Source organism: Ambystoma mexicanum, chromosome 2q (genome assembly GCF_040938575.1).
Source record: "Ambystoma mexicanum isolate Mex_15411 chromosome 2q, UKY_AmexF1_1, whole genome shotgun sequence".
NCBI lineage: Eukaryota > Metazoa > Chordata > Amphibia > Caudata > Ambystomatidae > Ambystoma > Ambystoma mexicanum.
The window spans coordinates 741,294,564-741,320,368 of NC_090924.1; the positions used below are offsets into that span (position 1 = coordinate 741,294,564).

Here is a 25,805-nt window from a genome sequence, read left to right on the forward strand (position 1 = left end):
ACATCGGGTGCCGTCGGAGGAGGTCCTCGGGGACGGCGCATCGACGTTATCGACGCAGGACGCAGACGCCAAAAATTTTCCGAAGCAGCACAGCTGTGGACATTACCTGTCATAGATATGGAATACGTCGTCGGACCATCCCATCGAAAGAACGTTACCAGATAAGAAAGTAACTTATTCGACTAGGGGTTTCTGATACACGCGGGACCTGCAATCGTATGCGTGTGGGGCCCACAAACAGGTGAGCAAGACATTCCGACGTGTCTTTCAATGAACCAGCTTTCCTGATGGTAACTATTCCGCAAACAACCGAGATAGTAGCCCTACAAACTTGCATGATCTGCCATTCTGTTGGGTTGTCTATATTGTGATAACAGCCTGACTCACAGAACGGGTGGCAGTCCCCGGCCTTTAGGATCTCCCCACACCCATCACCTAGCTTCCGATATTGGCCTTTGTCACAGAGCCTAGCCTGCTGCATGAAGAAGGTATTGTGTAAAAAAAATTTAAAAAGTATCCATTTCACACTTGAGGGAAGCTTCCAGGGTTCACCCTCCAAGCATAAAGCTTTCTTTTTTTGTGCATACAGCAATCTTTAAGAATAATTTGGCCCCTACAAGCAATGTAGTATGGGAGGACACAGCTGTTCCTTTTATAAATAGTTCTTGTGATGCTGCCCCTATGGCCAAAGCATCCACACTGGGCTCAAAATGTGAGTCTGTTAATGAAGCAGTCTTCGTAGAAAGACCTAAAGATTTGTGCGTGCTTTTTAGAGATTTGTGCGATCTTTTTTAGAGTCTTAAAACATTTCATCTTGTGCTAAATTCAATGCTTTCTGGAAAGTTCATTGTTTGTTCACAACTTTGTAAATAATGTGAAAAGGAGTAACCACAAAGCACTTCACTCAACCAATCCCGCCGACCATTGGGTCGGCGGGATTGGTTGAGTGAAGTGCTTTGTGGTTACTCCTTTTCACATTATTTACAAAGTTGTGAACAAACTACCCAGAATGTGAGGCTTGGCCATGATCCTGCCGACACCCATTTCCACTGTGGCATGGTTATATGTCTTATTTGAGGGGTGGGGGGCGGAGGGGTCTTCCCCCAAAACTCCTGTTTCCCTATGCTAAAAACCCACCCCATCCACAAGATTTAACCCTTTACCCCACACCAACATATATTTTTGTTATTTTGTTATTTATTTTTCATTATAAAGACTGTATACCGTGTGGCATATGACTCTTGGCACTGCTATACATGTCTTAGATAGGCCCTCCTGTCTGCCTCTGCTGCTCTCCATCCAAGCATTGTTCATTATGACCATTTCATTGCTCTGGTTGAGACTTTTGTTCAATTGAACCTTAATCATGGTCCTTTCCCAGTTGTTTGTGAAGATTGTTGCAGAGGACATTTTCCATTTGGTGCAAGACGAGCGGACTGGACGCACTTTCCTGTCCAGTCAGCATTGTACTTAATTGACTTAACCTCTAAGAACCCAGTGGCCTAAAGAACAAATCAGTTCAGGTCTGTATACACAAGGTTTATGGTTACAGAAGGTCGAGTCAAGAACATATCCACAATTGAATTAGTGACAAAAACATCCTACGTTTTTGGAGAAAGGAAAGTGAACTAGAATTTTCATTTGTATGTTTGAAAAGGTAATCTACAATGTTTTACTTCTGGACTTTTACACAAGTCAACATGATTGCCTTTAGCTTTTTCCTGTTCATGTGTCTTTGCTGAAATTCCTTCCTTTGCAGATTTCTCAGTACACAAGTGCGCTTTTTAGTGGAAGAAATTGGCAGGATAGGTGTTGCTTAAATATCAGGTTGGCCCCATTAAACATTGTGAAACAAAATCCTAGCACTTGTATTGTTTCATCATAAAGATCTTCAATTTAAGATGTTCTTAGAGGAAGAGTTCTGATGTCAGCAGGCTGCTTGCAGTGTCCCATGGGTGCTCAACTTGTGGCCCTCCAGATGTTTCAGGCCACAGCTCATATGATCCTTCTCCTCTGGCTATGCTGGCTTGAACTCCTGCTGCCCCACACCCCTCATATGTGTCACCAAGGAGGACCTTTTACAAGGCAGCAGTTCTTGAGCCACTTTGTTTAATCATTATTATACACCGTCTAAGCGCATACAATGAATAGCTAACCATGTATGTGCTGGCAAGGTGGAACAATTTGCCCAATAGATTGCCTGAAGTGATGGAGTGGAAACGTAACTTACAATTTCCCTAATCAATAGATTTGATATCCTCCTCAAAGATCTTCTTCCTTGGCGTTTCCTGCACGTTCACATTGTATCTTGAGCTAGTGTTAGAATGTGTCTCAGTAGGAATTTAGTTGCAGCGCCCTACTTATTCATTTTGGGGCAGTGGGCAGGCCTACAGTGCAATGCCCGAAATACCGGGCAAACGTACTAGTGTGGGCCTCTTTTTTTGGGTCAAAGTGGGCCAGTTTCTGGGCCAAAGTGGGCTGATGTGTTTCTGCACTGTGCAGCGAGTAGTTTTGACCAGTTGTATTGAATAAATATTCTTCAAAATGCCCCATTTTCAACAGTTTACCAATAAATTCCCTCTTGGCCGCTACTCAAACCATCTATCACAAAAGGAACGAATTGCAATTTGCGACTGTGGGCCACTTTTCCATTGGTGCCCGAGTCAATTTTAGGCCCCAGTCCCACCCTGGCAGGAGCGATTTAAATTGCGTGCCACTTCCTTTTAAAAGGCAGCAATGTCAAAAAGCCGTAACTTGATTCAGATTTCTCTTCCATACAGTTTAAAAGATTGCAAAATGTAGCCAGCACTGCCACTTTAACATCCAACAATGACTTTAATAAGTGTTGACACTGGTTCACCTGGCATTAATTTTATATTTCACCTAATTGGGCAGTTTTCCGATTTTACTACTTTTTAAATTACCTCTGAGTATTGTATATTGAAGTAATGTTTTTCGCAGTTCTATCTATCATCGCAGGTGTTGGGAGCCCTTTTTCTTTTGTGCGGGCTGGGCGGGATCCATAACTCAGATGAGAGTAATTGAACGTTTGCAGGAAAGCCGTGAAACCCTAATTTATGGTTAAAAGCAGAGAGGGAATTTATAGATAATGGTGTATTGTAAAATGATGTAGTATAATCTGTATATTGCAAGGCGGCTAAATTGTACTTGTCCAGGGGCATATTTCTTTGACATTTATTAAATTGGATGATTTTAAGATTTTCTCTTGTAAAAAAAAATAATAAAACAGCTGCAGTAAAATTACCAAATCTTTTTAAAATAGCTCTTTTTCCTTCTCTGCCTAGGTAATCGAGTTCAGTGAGCTGAATAAAACAAAGGTCTCCTTTTTGCGGCAAGTTCTTTATAAACTTTTAATGGAAACGGAAGCTGAGGATCTTTCTCTCATATTTGGCAGGCAAGTCATTGATGATAAAGTGGTGTTTGCAGTAGTTTACAGTGCTCTTGCAGTTTGTTTTGCGGTCACTAAATTCCACAGCTCTATCCTCTTCAGAATATATGCACACTTTATGTTCCCCTTTCTATAGGTCCTAAATAGAAATGTCTCTTTCACAGTTTGCTTTAAGTCTATGAATAGTTGGGGGCGGTGCGTGTCTGCGGGTGTTCGTTCGCCTGCGTTCATTCGTTCTTGATACAAGTCCTAATTTAGGTCAACATCCACTGGCCCGAAGGGCTGGGGCGCTGCAATAGAAAGATGGATGTAATATTTTATTTATTTGACATTTGTAACGCACACATAACCCAGAGACATCTAGGCGCTAAAGAAGAGCAGGTGGGTGCTGCAACAATAGCAACCACTCCAGACATGTGGTGAAAGAGGTAAAGCGCAATGTAAGAATGGCATAGCCACGGTAACCCATAAAGATAACTCAGGTGGCTAATGCCCCTCACGCAGAGATGTGTGTGAAACTGCCATGTCGCAGACCCTAAACCTGCCAGCATTGACCTTTCACCAAAATGCCAGGGGTAGCGTAAGTGACATCACAGTAAGTGATGTCATTTGGACCCAACCCGAAGTGACATCACGGGAAGCCATGTAACACAACCCTTCACCCCATGGCAAAACAAAGTGGCATCACATGGCATTGTTCCGAAGTGCACTCCGAAAAATATGGTGACCATATCACTATAATTATTTTGTTATTGGACATTTGTATGGCGTCTATACACAAGTGTATAGGCGCCATAAACATTTCATACAAGAATGGATCACTATATATATCGTTAATATCATTGTGTATAGGCCCATATTACCAAATTGCTGTGATTGCAAGCAGACGTCCAAGGCCAAATGGCAATGATTTGTTATTATTTAGCACTTACACTTAAGCGCATTTTATAGAACAAATATACATACAATATCACCCAACCTGTGTTGGTACTCATTTATCGGCCTCTAAAAGATTAAAGGCTGAGTTGGCCTTGCCGGTATTCAAACCTGCAACCTGCAGATCACACACGCATCGCTGCAGCAAGCGCTCACCCCCCTGAGCTATTTTACTGGCTATAGTGAAATAAACAATTACATATCTGAATGTTCTCAAAGTCAGAAAGCAAATTACACTCTGTAGTGGATACCATTAAACTGGTAACAGATTTAACAGCAGGCCAGTACATCTGCAGGTCTGGTGTAAAGTTGGCCACATGTCAAGGCTGCGTGGATCTAATTTTCAGACTTCAGAGGTTGGCAAAATACATACAATTGGGAGGGTTCATAACTGTGTATTAAAGAATTTAGAGTAGCGCAGGAAAAGCAGAGCACTCATGGCATCCCGTACTCTGGGCACTCGTTACCTCATATATGCAAACAAACATCCTGAACAGCATGCCAGGGAGATAGGCAAGATAGACACATTACAACAAAGCATTTATTGTGGCACTATGAAATCAATGGCCACTTTATGTGCTATAGTCAAACATTTCTACACTGTACACAGGCTTTTAGGCACAAGGATGTTGTCAAGTGACCGAGGGCGTCGAGATGGAATGTCTTGTAATGATTATAACAGAGACGACGGCAGAAAAAACATGCTATAGCTGCAACTTGCAAAAAGAAAAATACATAGTCCGATACGGATGGTAATTCTACTCTAAATGCTTTTTGTCCGCATTGTGAATTTGGGGTGTTTATTTATTTTTTAAACTCTTTTTATTACTCAAGGTCAACACAGATTAAACTCATTGCACCTGCATATGTCGGTACATACAATTCAACAGTTGTTAAAGACATAGCTCAGGTATCACAAAACAATTTACACAGACATTTCCTCATCAGAGGCCATTTCACATAAGTACATTCTAAACGTGGCCCATATGTCCTTGGGGCGACATCTCATTGTCACAGTCATGGTATATTGTTCCTCACATTCGTTTACGTAGGCCAGATCTCGAATAGAATGTTCAGTTTTTGGCGGAGAGGTACTTGTCCAACATCTCAGTATGCACCTTTTGGCTACAACACATGCAACATTGAACAGCCGTCTGATCTTCTCACCTTGTTTTCCTATGTCTCCGAACAAATATTTTGATGGATGCATGTCCGCAAGGATTTGTGTAATGTCTTCAAGCATCTCCTACACTTCTCTCCAGAATGCAGCAACAGCGGGGCATTCCCAATATCTTTGCATTTAGGGCAGTCCCCAGAGTGAGTCGTTGAGAACTTGGCCATCTTTGCAGGAGTGTAGTGTAACCTATTTAGGATTTTGAACTGAATAAGTCTTAGCCCCGCGTTCATGGATACTGCTTTGGTAAGCATACAATATTTCACCCATTTTTCATCCGGGATATTTAAGTTCAGGTCTTCTTCCCATTTGGCTTTTACCTGAATTGTGGTGGGGGTGTGTAGTTGTACCAGTGCATAAAGTTTAGAGACTCCCAGCCCGTACCAGATGTGGCGGCTTGTATACAAGGATGGGATGGTGGCTCGTCCGGAAAGAGTGGCCAGCGTGCACTGAATGCAGATTTCATCCTATGATATTCAAGTGTTTTGGTTGGTCCCCCCCCTATTGCCTCCCTGAGTTCCTCGGGCGTTACAAATCTGCCATTCGGGAACATGTCTCGCATTTGGATTTCCCTGTCTGGGTCCCAGTGTCTTTGTATTGTCTTATTCAATGTGGGTGGTATACCGGGGTATTTCCAAAGGGGTACATCTGGGTCGTATGGGGTATCTATCTTCAGTTTTTTATATAATGCCTTCCATGCGCGTACAGTGGTCCCAACTGGGTCAAAGGGACAATGATCTTTGTCTTGAGAATAAAATATTATAGAACGGAGGTCTATCGGATGTGCCGCAAACTTCTCAAGCCATATATGGGGCGATCTATCCTCGGGGTCATACCAGTGTTTCGCGAACTGCGCTTGTGCTTTTTCCCCATTTCATTTTAGGGGTTTACCTGTCCCACACAAAGGAGACCACCATTGTTCTTATTTTCTCAAAAAAGGTTTTGCCTGGCCAGATTGGTATATTAGTAAATAAATAAAGTAACTTGGGGAGTACGACCATTTTAAGGATCGCAACCCTGCCATTCAGGGATATGGGTAGCTTGGCCCACGTTTGGAATTTTGCCTTCAAAGTCTGCATTATTGCTTCATAGTTGTCTGCAAAGAGTGTTTTTTTGTCTCGAGACACCAGCACGCCTAAATATCGAATGTGTCCGGTTGCCCACTTAAGGTTTCCAGTGGATCCCGGGCATGTGGTTTGAGGTGTCAGCGGTAGTATTTCGGATTTTTCGTTATTTATTTTATATCCCGAGTATTTAGCAAATTCATTTATATCTTGCATTACAGGAATCAGGTTAGTCTCAGGGTTCCTAAGGTACAGTAAAGTATCATCTGCATATAACGAGATCGATTGGGGCGGGCCGGACATTCTTATTCCTTTATCCCCGTGTTTTAGCCTAATCATTATGGCCATTGGTTCAATAGTCAGTGCAAATAATATTGGTGAGAATGGGCAACCCTGCCTGGTACCTCTGCCCAATGCAAAGAACTCAGAGACCACAGTGTTTGTAAGGACCCTCGCCCCGGTTTTTCTGTACAATAATTTAACATAGCTAATGAAATTGGGGCCCATTTCAAATCTTCCTAATACTTCAAAGAGGTACACCCAGGACACCGAATCAAATGCTTTCTTGGCGTCCAGTGACACCGCTACAGCTTGAGCCTCTGGGTCGATCTGCGCCATTATTGCAAACATACTGCGCAAATTGAACGCAGTGGATCTTGTAGGGATAAATCCGTTCTGATCCGGATGAATCAGAGACGGCATGTTTGGTAATAGTCTATTTGCCAGGACTTTAGCGAAAATGTTAGCGTCGACGTTAATGAGTGATAGTGGCCTGTATGATGACATATCCTGTGGGGGACGGCGGGGCTTCGGTAGTACTGTTATTACAGCTTCTCAGCGCTTCCTCCCATACTTTTAACAAAATTGGGGCAAGTTCCTTTTCAAATTCTTTGCATAGTTCCAACTCATCAGATCCCGGGGCCTTTCCTGAATGCAATGCTTTTATGGCTTCTATGATTTCTTCCTCTGTGATTGGGCTATCAAGAGCCAGTTTTGTGTCTGGTGGGAGGGTCGGGAATTCCAGGTCATTCAAGTATGCTTGTATTTCAGGTACAGTTTTCTCATCTGTATTTGAATACAGTTTCTGGTAAAATTTCAGGAATTCAAGAATAATGGATCTACCCCCGGTCACCAATTCACTCTCCGTGCTTTCAATGCATGTTATCGGAGTGTGTTGGCGGTCCGCCCTGATGATGTTGGCCAGAGCTCTTCCCGCCTTGTTCCCCTCCCCGTATCTGCGTGCCCATGCTGGGGCTGCTATGTATTGCAGTTCTCTTGTGGCCAGCTCATTAAATTCCTTTAGGGGGTGATTTATTTCAGCTAAAGTATCCTTATTTCGGGTCTCGCTATAAGAGTTCTCTAATTGCCGAAGTCGCGTCTCCGTTTCAGTTAGTTCCTGTCTCACCGCTTTAAGCAGCCCCGAGGATTTGGAGATCAGAGTTCCTCTTACCCAGACCTTGAAAGCCTCCCATACTGTTGAATATTTATCCACTGTTCCCATATTGTTGTTAAAGAATTCTTCCATTTCTATATGTAATGCCTCTGTAACATTAGGGTCTTTGAGTATATGTATGGGCATTCTCCATCTCTTCTGCGGTTTGGGACATCCCCAAACATTAAGTCCAGGGATACTGGGGAATGATCTGATAATGTTCGTGGGTATATTTCACAACTTTCTAGCCCTCCCAGCATGTCTTCCGATACCCACCAATAATCTATACGAGATTCCGAGTCATGTATGCTCGAGTAGTACGTGTACTCCTTCGCACCTGGATGCAGTGCCCTCCAGGCATTTCGTAGCATCAGCTGTGACATAACCTGATCTAGGACTATAGATGCTTTAGACCGCACCCGCTTGGCTCTGGAGGATCTGTCTAGATTTGTGTCTAGTATTAAATTGAAATCTCCCCCCCCAGATAATACTAGTAGTATCAAGAGTAATCAGTAATTCCAGTATATTGAGATAAAAGTCCGGGTCATCTATATTGGGGCCATAAGTGTTAACCAATGCAATCGATTTCCCCGCAACCTCTCCCCAAACCAGTACATATCTCCCCAGGGGGTCCTCTTTATGTCCTTTGGTCTGGAATCCCAGTGATGGATGTAGTATGGTCATGACTCCTCGTGCCTGAGTGGAATATTCTGTGTGGTATCTTTGCTTGCCCCATGCGGCCAGTATACTTGCGTTGCTGGGGCCCTGTGTATGTGTTTCCTGTAACATGGCTATATGGGGTGAGTGTCTGGTAATGTAAGTTCCTATTTTCCTAGTTTTGGAGGGATTGTTCAGCCCCCTGACGTTCCATGACAGCAGTCTGATTTTCATCCCTTTGCCATTGTCAGTGCCACCCGCCATGGTATCTGTTCACCATTGCAGTGTTATCCAAATACCGTTCAACATGCATAGTGCAATTATCTGTGCGACCTTCAGCAAAGCAACTTTTCAACTGTTCAACAAAAGGTCCGTCTTCTCCCCTTCCCCCCCAACCCCCACCCCCATCATCCGCCCCAACTGGATGATTTAACCTTACAAACTGTTGGAGATCTCCTGGGGTTGCCATGTTGTCGCTGTATGACCGCCCGTTCGAGCTCTCAGTCCGACTTCCACATTTTCCTGTGGTGCACCACCGCTTGTTTTGTCTTATTCCTGTTCCGTTTTTTGTGGTAGGCATGTGCTTTGGTTCTTCTTGCATCAGAGTATCATCAGTCCGCCTCGGGGTGAGGTCCGCCATTTTGACCCGAGCCTCGGCCTACTGGGGGCAGAGGTATATGTGACACGATATAGGCCATTGCAGCCGCCGGATTCTCAAAGAAATGTGCTCTTCCTCCGTGCTGAATACGCATTTTGGCAGGAAATATTAATGCATACTGGACCTGGCGTGCTCGTAAAAGTCTTTTCACTGGTTCGTAGGATCGTCGGTTGGCCTGTACGCCTGCCGAAAAATCTGAGTATATGTGGATACGGTTCTCCTCATAGTGTAGTGTACCTTGCTCACAAGCTTTTTTGATAATCGCATCTCTGTCCCTGTCATTTAGGAGGCGCGCTATGATCGTGCGGGGCGGCGCCCCTGGTGTTGGTGTTGGAGCCAGTGTGCGATGTGCCCTTTCTATCAGAAAGTGTTCTGAGAAAATTTAAGGTCCGAAGAGGGTCTGTAGGAGAGCTTCTACTTGTTGTTCCATTGCTCCTTTGCCGAACTTTTCGGATACCCCAACCATTCTTATGTTATTTCTTCTAGAACGAGATTCAAAATCCTCGCATTTAGACTATATTCTGAGAAAGTTGTTTTTTAATTGCGTTATGACTTGCGATAGTGTCCTCGTTGTTACTAATTCTGCCTTCAGCTTCTGTTATTCTGGAGCTTTCTTTATCCACTCTGGCCTTCAATGACCCAATAGTTGAGACAATGTCATCCAGTTTCACATTTATCGCAAGGAAGCCATTTTGTACAATCGTGGTTAGCTTGTCGACCTCACTTACAACTTCAGTTCTGACGTTGGGGGCAGCGGATGTTTCTGCCATCGAGTCCATCCCTTGGCTGCTGATGAAAAGAGTCCATTGGGCCCCTTTTCCTAGCCCCTGCTCCTTTTTGTCGGTTTATCAGGCATTAGTGCTTGTCCTCGTGGCTAGGGCCAGCAGTCTATTCAGCACCACCTCCTCCTCGCAGCACTCACAACACGTGGCTTAATGGCGGTTTCGGTACGTGCCGCTTGACCGTCTCACAGGGTTAATGTGCCGTCCACACTCCTCTCCCGTTCCTGCCGTACCTTCGCTGTTCTCCTTCCCACCACCGACACGTCGGCCGCCTCAGCTTGTATGAAGCGTCCTTCGATTCACTTGCTTGTTGGTGTTGGATCGCCGAACCTCTATGGTCTGCCGGCTAGAGCGTCTGCGGTTGCTTCCAATATCCGCGTGGATCTGGGAGGCGGCCCGCGTCTCCCACTCTCACCGCCAACAGTTGCGTGCGCTCTATTTCCGTCCTACAACAGCGTTTTTCTTCCGGATTTCTGCCGCTGAATGCAGGATTGTTCCGCTACAGCCTCCACTCTTCAAAATCATCTGCAGGGTGCTCCAAGTTAGGATCGTTTTTATTAAGGATATTTGTCGGAATGGAGCTCGCGCTCTAGGCAGCCATTTTGTATCGCGCTCAACAGCGCCCCCGTGAATTTGGGGTGTTTACGAACAGACTAAATCAGTGACGCACTCCCTGAAGGTTACCAGAAATACCTGAAATAAACGTTTAATGAGTCTAGCAATTATTGTATAGAATTCCAGAAAGATAAGTTATTTGTTATTCCCATTCTTTCTTATTTAGGGTGACTGCTCAAGGTGTTACACTTGTGGAATACCCTGGTTTTTTTTAGGCCTGAACAAGAAAGCCAACCACTACAGAAACAAAGAGCCACATGGCGTTGGCCACAGCCCAGGAGCGTCCATTAAAACAAGATATACATATTTTTTAGGGGTAGCAAGAGAGACCTCCGGGGTCGAAGCTGTGACCCCTGGTAACCCCTAAATGACTTCCTTGCCTGACAGGAAGACTAACATTTTAATTTTTGATTGATTCTACAGAAGTTAGCGTTTAGTTCATTTATAGAAACCTGGTTAGTTACAGCTCTTCGAAATTATTCTATGCAGAACAAATGATCCTGTATTTTATTTTGCAGAAAAACTCGTACATGTAGAGGTATATTCATGTTACTTATCACAGGCCACAATGAAAGACTATGGGGTGTGTTTAAAGGCCAAGAGATTCATCCCCATACAAGACCTATGTTCGTTTCTCGACTTTAGGAATCACTCTGCCTGTGTGTTACGGTACCTTTGGTCAGATACCCCTCAAAACAGCATATTTAATCAAATATCAAACTCTGTAACTACACACCAAAAAGTTTTTTTATAAAAATTAAAAATGTTATTAAGTCACTCAGACTACATAACTTATCACAGGCCAACCACAACAACTCATCTTGTGAAGCATAGCCAGCTAGAATGAACTGGTTATTTCTCACTGGCAATATAAAATGGGCTGAAACCACCTCAAATATGTCAATTTCTCATTGTAATCATGTACAGATAGGTAGGTGTATGCCAATGCTAAGCAGGAGGGAAATCTGAAGCAAGCAACCATGAGAGATCTGACACAAGTAACTATATGAGATCTGACGCAAACACAGAGAAACTTTGAGAGGTGGAGGCATTAAGGGATAAAAAAGGTGCAACAATGGAACTATTGTGACTACTTAATACATACCACAACAACACAAGCCAAGTGAAGCACAGCCAGCTAGAGCATGATCATATATGGTTGTTGGTTATTTATGACTGCCAATGTCCGATGGCCTGAAACCACCACAACCATCCTATCAATTTCCCCTTTTAATGTTATACCGATAGGGTATGTGCATGCCGGTGCTAAGTAGAAGGGAGATCTGAAACAAGCAAGCAACCTAAGAACGCTATGTCAATGGCAGTATACTCATTGAGAAGCTGTAATAGCAGACATTTGTTGGGTGACTATATATGGGTATAGTCTGACATTGCATAAGGATTGATTGGTTGTTGTCATTGAGTGCTAACAGAGCTGCTCTGGGCATAGTGGGCTGCCCCAAATCTATATTTGGCCTGCCTGCCATCTTAGTTTCTTGTCTTTCTCCATTCACCCTCCCGTCTGTGCTGGGCTGTTTGATATTTTCAGCATGTGTTTTAAAGACTGAAAACGCACAGGTTATGCTTTTACAACAATGCGTTTCACTACGCCTGGAGGGAAATAGAAACATTGTTTCCCCAGCATGAGAATGTCTTGCCAGGGGCCAATTCCTCAATCCTCCTCCTGTGCTGCACTCTCTGTTCACAAAGTCATTAACTGAAAAGCATTGTTTCAGCTGAACCACAGAGTGAGTCCTTTGATGTGCTGGGTGAAGCTGCAGCTGCAGATGTAGCCAAGCACTTGCCACCATCATTGAGTGCAGGGAAATAATTTCACTTAAAGGCAAAGCGTTTTTTTCCCCCGCCTGTTTAGGGAGAGCTTCAGGCTCTCTGTTGGGGCTGGAGTGCACCAGATTTTCCCTATAGAGTCTCTTGAGGGTGTTGGGGAGGAAAGGACTGTCTGACCCCCTCGACATTCCCTCGTGAAATGGATCTCATGTTTACCCAATGGTGGGAGACATCCCCGCATTTGTTCATCTGTTTTTATGATTTGGACTAAGTATTAACACAAATAAGACAGTAAACAAAACCATTTGGTGAGACATACAGGCTCCATTTTGTGCCACCCCAAACACCATCTTTTTCTAGGCCATACAATGATCTCTAAAAGGCCATCCCTCCCTCTGTCCATCCCCGCACCCAGAGAGCCCAGCCTCCCCCTTCACAGCTCTGCCCAATCCCATTTCTCATGGAAGCTCAGCCATGTATTGTTACAAATACCCAGTATCCTTTCTCTTCCTATGAGCTCACTGCCCTGTGTGTGACCGGAGCAATGCCTGGCCTGCGTGCCAATCTGTCTCCACAAACCTGCTTGTGCTCACCCTACTCCAACGTCTGAGGTTACAGTTTACAGAGCCACTGACCCTCTATATCTTTGATGCACATATACATCTAGCCCTTTGTAGTGGCCAAAAATGAATACCCACCACAGCCGTAATCTCCCACACCATATATCTGTTGTACAAACAACATATGTCCATTTATATCATGAGGCATCAGAAAGATCAAAACCCCCAAAGGGGACACCTGGGTCGGGGTACTGTGGTTTATGGGTCCTTATGGGTAAAAGGTAGATTAACCATATACTTGTCAGAATGGACTTGACAGCACCCCCGTTAATGTCAACCGTTTATGATGGTCAGTTGTCTCATGTCTTTAGTGCCTGTTCTTGTAGAATAGATCAGTCAGAATTGTTGCATTCTGTGAGTCTGACCTTCACCCCGCGAAGACGAGTCCAGCTGACCCACGTGCTGCCCACAGAACATCCCAGCTACCAACCAATCCTGTGTGGCCGGCTCGTATATTCATATAATGTAACCATATGTCTATCCTATCGTGTTCAAGTATTATGCACCTATAGTGGCGCGTTAGTAGTGATGTTTCCAAACCTTATAATGTGCTGCCTGTGTAATGTTTAGCAGAGCCCTCTCAGGGCAGCAGAGTTCTCTGCATGCACAACTTTATCTTGCATAAAACTTTCTTCAACTTCCAATCCATCTCCTGGTCTCATTCCCTAGTGGAGTGTGTCCTTTATTTGGCTTCTTTTGGTATCGTGTTGGGACTAGGCGCCTTCAAGGTGGTGACCAGTCTGACGTGATTATTTCTAGACGTCCTTGTACTGCAGCGAGATCCAGGGCTTCTCTGGCAGGGCCATCACCACCTACAGCTGTCCAGAATTCTACAAAAAGCATACACTCCTGAGCAGGTTCTGTGGGTCTTGGCTTTGTGACTACCCAACTGCTCGCCGGAGCCGGGGAGGCCACCCTTCTGGATAGACCGCGAACGGAGGCTCTCGGAATACCACGGACACTAGAGTGTTGATTGCAAGAAGAATTAAAGGTGGGAGTTTGAAAAGCATGGAGCAGATTTGTTAAGGGGAACAGCATTATGGGTTGGGCTGAATGCGAGTGAGCAGAGTGATTGTGCAACGCAGAGGGGTTTGGTTGTTCTTTCATGGCCATTAGGTTTTTTATGAACAAGGTAATGAAGTAAGAGGAGATACAGGAACCTATCTCCGAAAGGGGGTGGAAGGCGGCACCGTATAGCATTGTCCCGACCAGTGCTGGAATATAAGTGAGGAAAAAAGATCAAAGGAGGAGCCTCATATATTTAGTAGGCTCGGGAAAATAGTATTAGCTCTTCTTTTTAGTATCTATAACCTATTGGAGGAAGGCCCAGGAGGCGCGGAGATGGTGTGAATGTTGAGTGTGAATGGGAGAAAGCAGATTTTTAATTAAGCAGGGGCTTGGGAGATGAGGGGGCTGTTTTAAGGTATTATGTCCTCTGTTCAATGTTAGTATATTTGTCAATTTGTATCCTACGTTAATTGGTTACATGTTTGTTATATTTTTATATGTCTATCATTGCAATGTATAAGTAATTGATTTAAGTGCAGAATAAAAAGTGTAAGTGATAAAATAAAGGTTCGGAGGTAATGAGGGCACACCTATGCACACTAAGGAGGGAGGAGCAAATATAGCGACAATATGGGTGCGGACACGCCACTTCCACATATTTGTAAGCACCTCCCCCTCTATAGTGACAAAATAAAGAAGTATCATGGGCAGTGGTTGACAGAAGTTAAAGGGGAGGGGCAACCCCGGGTTTGGCCAGAAGAAGGGTCTTTTGACAAAGTAGTATTGGACCATGTAGAAACGTACTTAATGGCTAAGTATAAAGGGAAGCAGCTCCAGAATAGACAAGAAGTGTTGGATTTGTGGAGGATTTTCAAAGAAACACCCACTACAAATAACAAGGAAAAGCAGTCAGAGGCTCCAGTAGTGTCAAATGGCAAGGCAGGAGATGAGGACAAAGGGGGGGCAGAACCAAAGAAATTATACCTGGTGCTTACAAGACCCACTGAGGGGTATTGCGATCCATTTTACCTGCCACAGCCAAGTGCACCGGCCACCCCAGTAACTGCACCACCTCGCCCAAATGTTCCAGCGATCTCCTATAGCGCCCCTGTAGGTTTATATGCACCAACTAGTACTGCTCCCGTAGGACCAACGACACAAGATTTAGACATATTAGTGACAAACACAAGCAGAGCTATCCTGACTGTGGACAGTGTGCGAAACAACATTGCCACCACAGGGTGAAGGACACCCACAGTTGCTGCCCCCATTACAAAGTTCCACCGTGTTATTAGAGGATGAATGGAAATCCGGGGATTTCCTTTTTTGAATAGACAGTGCACCAATTAAAACAGTACGGGTGGAGCGAGAAGGAGAAACAGTAAGTGTGGGATACGACACAGTAGCATCTGAAAGGGAAGAGGAGTGTTGGAGTGACTTTGATGAGTCAGACGAGAGAGCAGTGGGAGGAATACAACAGATACAGTGGGCAACTCCACAAGCGACGGAAGCAGGAGAAGAAGGGTTGGAAGGAAGGCTCTGTACCAGACTAGGGTGAATGGCAATAGCAAAAGAGAAAGGAGCGAAGGTAAGTAGAGGAAAGGTTAGGTCAAAATTGCTAATGCCTCTCATTCACAAAGGAGCAGGACGCCCCCATTATGTTCCTTGGGTGTTGATGGACAAAACAAACTTATTAAAAGCGCTCCCTCCACTTTCAGGGAGGGAGGTAAAATGGATATACCCATTTGAGAAAAACACAGCAGGGGTCCCCCTGCCATAGGGGATATATAAACCCTCCTGGTATCGGCTGTGGGTGATCAGGCAGATGTTGTGTGGGTGAAGGTGGGGTTCCCAGCGGTAACGATGGGCAATGATCGACATAATGGGGCATCTTTTAACAATGTTAGAGCACAAGTATGGGATGCATTGAGGAGAACCTTCCCCGACACTTCAGATCTACATTCTGTCATGCAATGCACTATGTGGGACGTGGAAGAGGCTCCACAGTTCATTCTTCGGATGCAGGATATGTGGCGGGCAGAGACTGGTACAGCGTGGGACCAGTCCACCTCCCTGTTATATTTCATTATCAAAAAAGGCCTCCCAAAGGAGGTATAGAAGGCCCTTGATAACATTTCTGGGATAGAAGCCAAGGGATGGCCAGAAATACACAGCATCATAGTACAGGAGGATCAACTGCAGGAGGATCAAAGAAAGGGAAAAAGAAATAGCCCAAAGAAGATTAGCCGACAAGGCAAAGCTGGTACAGAGTACGTTGGTGAAGGTCGCAGCGTGAACAGCAGGACCGCCCACGGAGCGGCAGGGAGAAGAGGGGGAGGGAACAGTAGCACTACAGGCTAGAATGGCAGCTACATGGACAAACAATGGTCAGGAACAATGGGGCGGAGAAGAGCAGTATGCAGGAACCCAGTGGCAAGGGAGGCCTGCAAGAGGAAGCGCAGGGGAGGGTATGGAGGCAAAGTGACTAGGGGAGGACGACAGGGTGCATGTTGGTCGTGCGGGAGATGGGGCCACTTTGCGAGGGAATGTCATGTCCGCCCTATGACTAATTACCAAAATGATCAGAGGTACAAAAATGGATACCAGTATGGGCACCCACACCCAGGCAGCCCGTATGGTTTACCTATGGGAGGTTACGGGCAGAATGAACAGCATGATAGCTCACACACACAAGGGCCTAATGGCAGCAACCACAAAACATGCATACATGTCTCACTCGTCAAAACCAGATGACACATAAGCACACGAACCCCTTCGCTACAACCGCCAATGGCGCACCAGCACCATTTCGAGGAACGTGTGTGCTCGGTGACAACGTCTTCTCTTGCCCCGGAACAGACACACACCCAGACTAGGACAGCCCGCAGAGAGCTCTTGCGTGTCCAGTCCTGTCAACTACCCTATGCCCAGACGAGGAACCATTGGTGGGGGCAGAGATAGGTAACAAACAGTTCATCTTTATGGTGGACTCGGGCGGAGAAATCATGTCTATGGGAAGGCAATTTTCCGCTGTCGGGCAAACATCACGAGATGCAGGGATTCTCTGGGGCTGTGGTCACGGTTCCTTACACTGAAGATTTGGATGTAAGAGTGGGGTGAAGAACGGTACGAGCACACCTACTTTACCACAAAAATTCAACTGTAAACTTTTTAGGAAGAAACCTCCTCAGCAAACTCAACATGGCCATAGCATTTACAGACCGGGCGTGGTGTGCTCCACACCCGGTATGTGCACTCTTAGAGCAATGTTAGTGATACAGACATTAGCAAATGAAGCAGCAGTGCGAGGAATTCCCATTTATGGGGATATGTTTATCTATGGCATACAAGTGTTGGTGAGAGTAGTGCCAGAAATAATGCAAAAAGACTGGAGAGTGCCCTCCGTTTCTTTTTTTCTGCCCAGTGGCTACCCCTGAAATACTATCTGGTACAGTCCCCTCACTAGATTTGCAAGGTGTACAGGTGTCAACAAAAGGTATTGTGGCGATTGGACTGGACATGCACGGGTGTGAATGGCGCACAGTGTTATGCATGGACCCAAACATAGACTCGCAGGATTTGACAGATGAGGAGTTGTTCACTAACAGTGACACTGATGGGGAGATAATAATGGAAATATACATGCATTGTGATGTAATGGTGCAGAATAGGCAAGTGACAAACCTCCTCTTGGCCATTGTCGACGCACCACCGTCATTCTGCAACTCAGACTTGGAACAAGTGCCCTCAAGTATATGGACCACAAACCCACATGATGCTGGGTTGCTGAAAGAAATGACCCCAGTAAAAATAAATTTGAAGAATGGAACAGTCCTGCCCAGAGTGAGACAATACCCCCTATCAAGGGAGGCGGAGGAGGGAATAAAAAACAATATATGCACTGCTGCAGCAGGGCACCATTCTCCCCTCCAATTCCCCATGCAATACTGTGATTTATCCGATTAAGAAAGCAAAAGGGGCGTCGTGGAGGATGGTGCAGGACCTTCACCCACTTAATGACACTGTCCAAAAGGTGTTCCCTCTTGCGTCCATTTTGTGTAGCATCCCAAAGAAGGCAACACATTTTACTTTGATTTAAAGAATGCCTTCTTCTCAGTGCCCCTCGATCCAGAGTCACAATACTTGACAGCATTTATCCTAGGGGGGAAGAGATGTGAGCACTGCAGACTGCCCCAGGGGAACTGCGAAAGCCCGAGCATGTTTAACAGAATATTGCACTAAGACGTTAGCGATATTGCTGTTCAAAGTACGATCATCCAGTACGCTGATGATTTACTGATATGTAGTGAAGGAGAAGAAATGTGCAGGAAAGCTTCTTTTGAATTACTCCCCTTACTGGCCCACAAGGGATATAAGGTGGACAAAAATAAACTTCAATACTGTCTTGCAGAAGTGTTGTACCTGGGTCAATTCATTTCCAAAGATGGCAAAAGAGTAATAGCAGACAGGGCTGTCACTGTGCGTGCTACAGCCAGACCTCATACAGTGAAAGACGTTCAGAAATTCCTTGGCTTTTGCAACTATTGCCAAGCATGGATTCTAGATTATGCCGCATACACAAGGCGTTACTGCAAGGGCTGAAAGAGGCTCAAAAAGAAAACAAAACCTGGACCCCTGAAATGCACACAGCCTTTAACAAGTTAAAGGACCTGAATTTGCACAGCACCCTTCCTTGCAATGCCTGACTATGAACGGGGAATTTTTCCTGTTCCCGCATTCTAATGGAACGTTAATGACAGCAGTACTGACACAAAAAACATCTTTGGGACATAAGCCATTAGCTTATTACAGCAGAACTCTTGACTCAGTGATGCAGGGTCAGTTCGCGTGCAAACAGGCCCTTGTAGCCGCCGCTTTCGCGATTGAGAAAAGCTCCACAATTGTGATGGTTTGCTCCATCACGTTGTTTGTGGAACACTCCTTGTTCGCCATCCTTGAACGATCTAAATCCTCACTCACTACACAAAGAGCAACAGCATACAAAAATAATAATCTCAAGCCCAACTGTTCATATAGTACGTTGCAAAACAGTGAACCCAGCTACATTACTCAGAGTAATGCACAGTGGATGACATACAAAAAAAGTGGCCTCCTTCACCTTATGAAGGTGAAGGAGGCCACTTTCTCAAAGCAAGTTAGAATGCATTAGATGAGGGCAAAGTGTACTTCGTAGATGGGTCAGCATCAATTTGTCCAGAAACTGGGGAAAAACATGTGGGTGCAGCAGTATTGAGATTGGAGAAAGGGAAGTATGAGATTTCGGTCCAAAACCATTACCCATGCATTATTCAGCGCAGGCAGCAGAACTGGTAGCACCAATTGAGGCTCTGCGTGCAGCAAAAGGCTGTGCGGTAACGATATAATCAGATTCAGCATACGCAACCACTACGGTGCACGCTGGATTGTCCCGCAGAAGAAGGGGGTTCAGGAGGGCAGACGGGTCACCAGTACACCAGGCAGAATTGTTAAACGAACTAATTAAAGCACTTGCAGAACGATCTGTAGTAGCACTGGCAAAATGCCAAGCCCACACAAACAACAAAATATCACTGGGAAATACAGCGGCAGATGCTGCAGCACAAGAAGCAGTATATTTTACTAAAACACTGCCTGCAGAATGCGTGCAAAACAGTAGACAAGAGGAGGAGGAGAAGGAGGACGGGTATAATGCTTTGCCTATAGGACAAATAATAGAATTAAAAAGAGAGCTCCACCTGCAGAACAGGACCTGTGGTTAAAAAGGGGTTGTACACAATCGCCAACGGATCTCCTAGGGAGACAGGATGCAACACGGAAAGTAGTAATGCCTGTAGAATTGTTACAAATAGCATTCCAACAATTGCATTTCCCTGCCCACACAATAAAACAGCACATAGCTGCAGACATTCAGGAGGACCGGTTCGTTCCAAACCTCCACAAGCACCTCAATGAAATGACAATAGAGTGTGTCACATGCCAAACATACAATTTAGGAATGACACTTCGAACATTGGAAGGAACACTACCCGCCCCATTGGACCTTTCCCTGAGCTGCACATTAATTATGCGGACATGGGATAAAGATGCAATGGAGCGAGATACTTAATAGTGGTGGTCTGCCCCTTTTCACATTGGGTGGAAGCAGGACCTTGTGCACACCCAGATGCAAAATGCGCAGCAACATTTTTGGTAAGAGAAGTGTTCCCGCGCTGTGGAATATGTGACATCATATGCTCCGACAACAGAACACATTTTGTTAATGACTTATTTGAAGAGGTCACTACACTATTGGGAATAAAACATAAAATGTGTTCAATTTATCATCCAGAAGCGAATGGGGTTGTCGAGAAGATAAACTGCCTCTTTAAGAGAAGACTATCCAAATTGTGCCACACTCTTAAAAAGAATTGAGTGTATTGCTTGCCCGTTGGCCCTATTCCAAATACGCACACAGCCTAATAAAGACCACCACTTGTCCCCCCACGAGATAGTGACAGGAAGATGCATGCAAACACCCATCACCAGTGAGAACAGTATTGGATACTTACAAAACAATATTAGGTGAGTCGTTTAAGGAGTATCTGAACAGCTCACACGAGCGGTAAGAAGCATTGCTAAACAAATTGCCCGGCCCTTCACAAAGTAGGACGAGACAGACACAGCAACAGCTGCGGTTGACAGCCCAGCAAAACCCCCAATGCCAGGAGAATTGGTGTACGTACGCAGCTTTGTAAGAAGATGGAAATCTCCAAGATTTCACAGCCCTTATTAAGTGATTTCAGCAGTAAAAGTGAAGGGCCTGAAGTACTAGATCCATCTATCAGATGTCAGGAAAGCACATGACTGCGTAGCACCACAATCAGTAATGCCAGAGGAACATGAAGTAGCAGTGCCTTAATGAGGATATTGTCATGAACCGTCCTATACGTCCCTTTTGGACTTCCTGGTCCTTGACACATCGGGGCTTACACTCTGCTGTACTTCCAACATGGCCGTTAAACACAGAACGCTGTCTACCAGCTTTCACGTCAGATGTAGCACGTTCTATAAAGAAGCCACGCCCCCGTGCGTCTCAACGCTACTGATCGCTGTGGCTAGACGTGTGCTCCGTAGTTCGCCTTCACTGAACTCTGTAGTTCCTGGTTCCCGGACCCTCGCTTCCTCCTATCTTCCCTTCCTCCTTATCCTGTCTTACATTCCGGATTCCGTCTACCCGCCTCCGAGTACACCTCCTTCCTTTCCTGGACTTCCTGGAGATTCCTGGCGATCCTGGACATAGAATGCTGAACGCACGCTGGAACCCGTTGTACAAAACCCGAACCGTACGCAAGAAGACTCCTTCCAAGAATTCCAGCAAACATCAAACTCAGGTGAGAAAGGGGGAAACCTGTGACAGATATTGTGACAGATATTGAGTAGGGAAAAAGTGGCTGTCATGGTACTGAAATGACGAGAATAGCAGTAATAAGGAGTGTCCCATCAGATAGTAACATATTTGTGATCATAGGGAAAAAAGAAGGAAAACAATAATGAAGATATATTATGTGTACATGAAACAGTATCTCTCTCTCTCTCTCCCTCCCCCCTCTCTCTCTCTCTCTCTCTCTTTCTCTCTCTCTCTCTCTCTCTCTCTCTCTCTCTCTCTCCTCTATCCCTAGTAAAATATTCTTTAAAAATATGATTGATTTTGGACTAAAGGTGTGCTTAACCTGTTTTATTCCACTCTGTAGGAGCAACAATGGCAGGGACAGGGCCTCTGAACACAGCAAAAAGAGTTAGATAGCAGTAGGGACAACATTAGTGCCACTAGGGCGTACTTCTTTGAATGTGGCCTTTATTTTACGGCCATTGTTTTTTCTGTTTTATTATTATGGTTAGGTGTTTATTGGAGCGTTTCTTTTATCATTGGAGATGTAAAAGAAGGGGGGGACTGATATAAGAGGGAACTCAGCTAATATGGTATGGGGTAAAATTGATATGGGACCATAATACCTCTGCAAATCTCACAACATTGCATAAGAACCGCACAATGAAAGCACCACAGCCGGTGTTTCCCATAACGAATGTCAGTGAAAATGTAATATATGTATATGATGACTACCAACCAACCTCACCAGCATTTGCAGTACCACACACTCACTCAGACAACCTCTGATCCTATCTCAAATGTCGAGTTTATGTATACTATGTCCCAAGCTACCACATTGACTACCCCTCCAAATGCACAGTATTGGCAGTATAATAATGATCGAAAGGAAATGTTGAACACCGGTATTTTTCCCATCTATTTCCAAAACGCTATGCATGTCCACGATGGCCTAGGGGGGAAAGGGAGGAGGGAAAGGGGAATACAACAGCACAAATATATTTACCATGGACTGGGGCTAGATACAATTGAAGACCCCCGTCACCCAGAACAGTCTAACAAATGGTACTCCGATATGAGCATCACCGTAGGCAGGCTACCAATGAAGGCTGTCGGTGTGTTCACTGATTCCCCACGCATCAGGAACACCTGAGATTTTAGTACCACAGGAAACTCCTATAGTGGGAGCCTAGTGTCTCCTTCATCTTGCATTGCGTAGAATTCGAAGTACCTTCCAGGCACACACAGTGAAACTACAATTACTCCCTCCTGACGAAAAATTATGCAAGAAGAAACCCGAAGGTGCCACATACTTCAAGGAGCCGTTCTTTGCTATAAAAGGGACAATGTTTACTGAAAGCAAATGGCATGACGCAACAGTGATGTGCAAGGCTGAAGCACTATGCAAACAGACGGATGAAAGACTGAAATGGATGGAAGACACGTGCTGGAACGTGGTCGAAACACATCACAAAGCTCAATTGGATCACAGCTCTTGAAAAACCAATCAAAATACAGCGTGAAGAAACATTCGAACTTTGCTTTCATGGAGAAGGAAAGGTGCCCCTGGGATCAAACTGGCATTGCAATAGAACACTTGTTATCCCTGACATGCGAAAAGGAACTGCTGCCTTGATGGACAATTATTGGGTGTGTGGCAACCAGGCATGCTTGCACCTTCCTGCAATCATAGAGGGGCGATTGTGCTCTGGCATCGCTGCATTCTGCCCTGATGGTGGTTCCTGAGAGCCATGTCCGGGGGCAGAGGGTGCCCGGACAGACCGTCATCGGCAGCCCAGTCATCGGCAGCCCAGTCAACAGACAAAGAACCCCCCATCTGTAATGCGTTATCAGAAGAGAAACTGCAAGATAAGGTATTGCGCAAAAGAAGAGCATCCAATTACCTCTCTAAAGACTACTCCAACCTTCTAGCTCCAATTCCGGATCAGTATACATTTTCTTTTTTTTAAAAAAACTTTTATTTATTGAGCTTGGCAGCACAGGAACAGGTGAGCAACATACAAGGCAGGTACAAAACAGAAACAGTGTAAATAATACAGGTACACTGAGTCGGCTTACATCTAAATTATACACATAGGGGGCATATACAGAGTGGGTGCGGGACTGGAGAGACAGCAGTTCAGGGTGGGAACGGGGAGGATGAGGAGAGGGAGCTGGAGATGTAGTGTCCGACACAGAGTCCATAGAAGACGTATAGGATCAAAACTTGAGCCAAATATCTCTGGGTCTTGAGTGAGTTGGTTGTAGCATGGCCCAGGTTTCTTCAAAGTCTAAGGCCCAAGTGACCGCTCTGATATGATATGGCATTTGTAAGGCGCCTATACACAAGTGTTTCAAGCCACTGCGCATGAGTAGGTGGTGTAGGCTGAAGCCAGCAGAGTAAAATGGGTATAGTGATATCTATGAAGTACCTCAAACTGAATTAATTGGAATCGGGAGTTGAAGGATACCCCATGTATGCGTGCACACATACGGGCTCAACGTTCGCCGGTCATTTCCATCCCCAGGTCGACTTCCCACGCGTGTTTCAGTTTGGTGAATAGAGGGGTAGACCTGGTTTGAACCATGGTATAGAGTCTGGATACTTTACCCCTCGTGGGCATGGGGGAGGTTAGCTCTGCAATTGCAGGATTGTCTGGTGGCATCGCTGGAAAAGTGGGGCATTTACACTTAAGGGTTTTCCGAAGGGACGAGTACTGGAGCCATATAGACGGCTTATGTCTCAGGGCCAATGGGAGGTCTGGCCATTCAATGAAGTTACCCTGTTCAAAGATGTCTCGGATCAGCTCATACCCTGCCTCGGCCCATCAGCACACTATGAACGGTGGTACACGTGGGACCTCCTGGGGGAAGTTCCAAAGTGGAAGGTTACCATGGAAGGGGTGGGCGATGCCTAGTAATTTCCATGTCTTAGTTAGGGCTAGGGACGTGCAAGCCACCGGGTCAAGTGAATCCAGGATTTTCGGAATGGGTTTAATAACTAGGGAGCGAAAGTCCCGGTCCCTGACCATCAATTTTTCGATCCTGACATGTGGGGGGGGGGCACCGTATTGAACCAATGTGAAGGGAATTGGAGTTGTGCTACCAACTAGTATCTGAGGAAATCAGGTGCACCAAAGCCACCGCCCTCCATTGGAGTGGCCAAGGTCCTAGTATAAATTGTTTAATCCAGCATAGACATTTTTTGCATCACTCATACCAAGTATCCAAACTCGAGCAAATGCCAAATGGCTGCAGATCGTGAGGTGGGAGCTGATTCAATTGGCCAGCGACACTGAGGAGGGGTTCAATGTCATCAAGGTAGAACTCAGGGCCTGGCGGTTAATGACGATTCAGAACCGCTACGTTTTGGACCTCCTCACAGCAATGGAAGGCCGTGTTTGCCAAAAAATCGGGAGCGCATGTTGCACTTTTATACCTTCTTCAGATGCTGACAACGAGACACTATCACATGCAATTGCTGTGTTACACGACCTCGGAGAAAGAATGAACAAGGAAGGTGCGTTCCAGCCCAGTGATTGGTTCGACAGTGTTTGACTGGGTACCATCATGGTCCGGGACGGCTGAGTAAGAGCTTTTGGACCTAGCCTGCCCTACTAGTCTAGCAGTGTGGGGAAATTCTACACCCTCAGGACCGATCTGTGGGGTTGTAATATGATTGTCCGCTGCTATGTGACAGTGACAAAGCTCGGGTGACCTGGGAATGCTCCTGATAGCGCCCATATGCCCAACATCCACTGCTGGTCCCCAAACTCAGACAGAAGTCTTCATCACAGCAGTCTGCATGGAGAAGAACTGAGCAGTTATAAGATGCTTATGGAGAACTCGAAGTCTCTATAAATCAGAGCAGAGAGCCTCATTACAAGTTGTTTTAAAATTATTTTGAGAAAGAAAGAGATTGATTTTATTCTCAATTGGTACCTTTGCATGGTTACTTCACTGCATTCACGTTATGAATTGTGTGAATGTAGTACAATGATTTTATCAACAACATTTTACTCATTTTAGTATAAAATGTGTACTCTTTTAATCAGTGGCACAATTTAAACCCATCTTTCTTGTACTGGCATGGCAGCAAACACCTTAAAATAGAAAACATTTGCTCAGAAAATACATATATTTTTTTTAAAAACCAGCGGATGGGAAAATGGGCAAAATCACAATGCTATCATTAGGACGCTAAGTTTTGCATGTACTGGACGTTTGAATCTGAAAATGTTATCAGCAAATCCATTACAAATAAACTATTTAAAGGTGCCAATATGTAATTTCTAA

The 25,805-nt window shown here is 45.1% G+C and overlaps 1 protein-coding gene across 1 annotated transcript in view; it reads left to right on the forward strand.

Moving 5' to 3' along the window:
- Window positions 1-25,805, forward strand: part of NOM1 (nucleolar protein with MIF4G domain 1) — a 789,380-nt gene that overhangs the window by 745,562 nt on the left and 18,013 nt on the right. Inside the window, exon 10 of the mRNA XM_069647968.1 lies at window positions 3,306-3,415. Within this exon, the coding sequence (XP_069504069.1) occupies window positions 3,306-3,415 (110 nt within the window). The remainder of the gene's footprint in view (window positions 1-3,305; window positions 3,416-25,805) is intronic.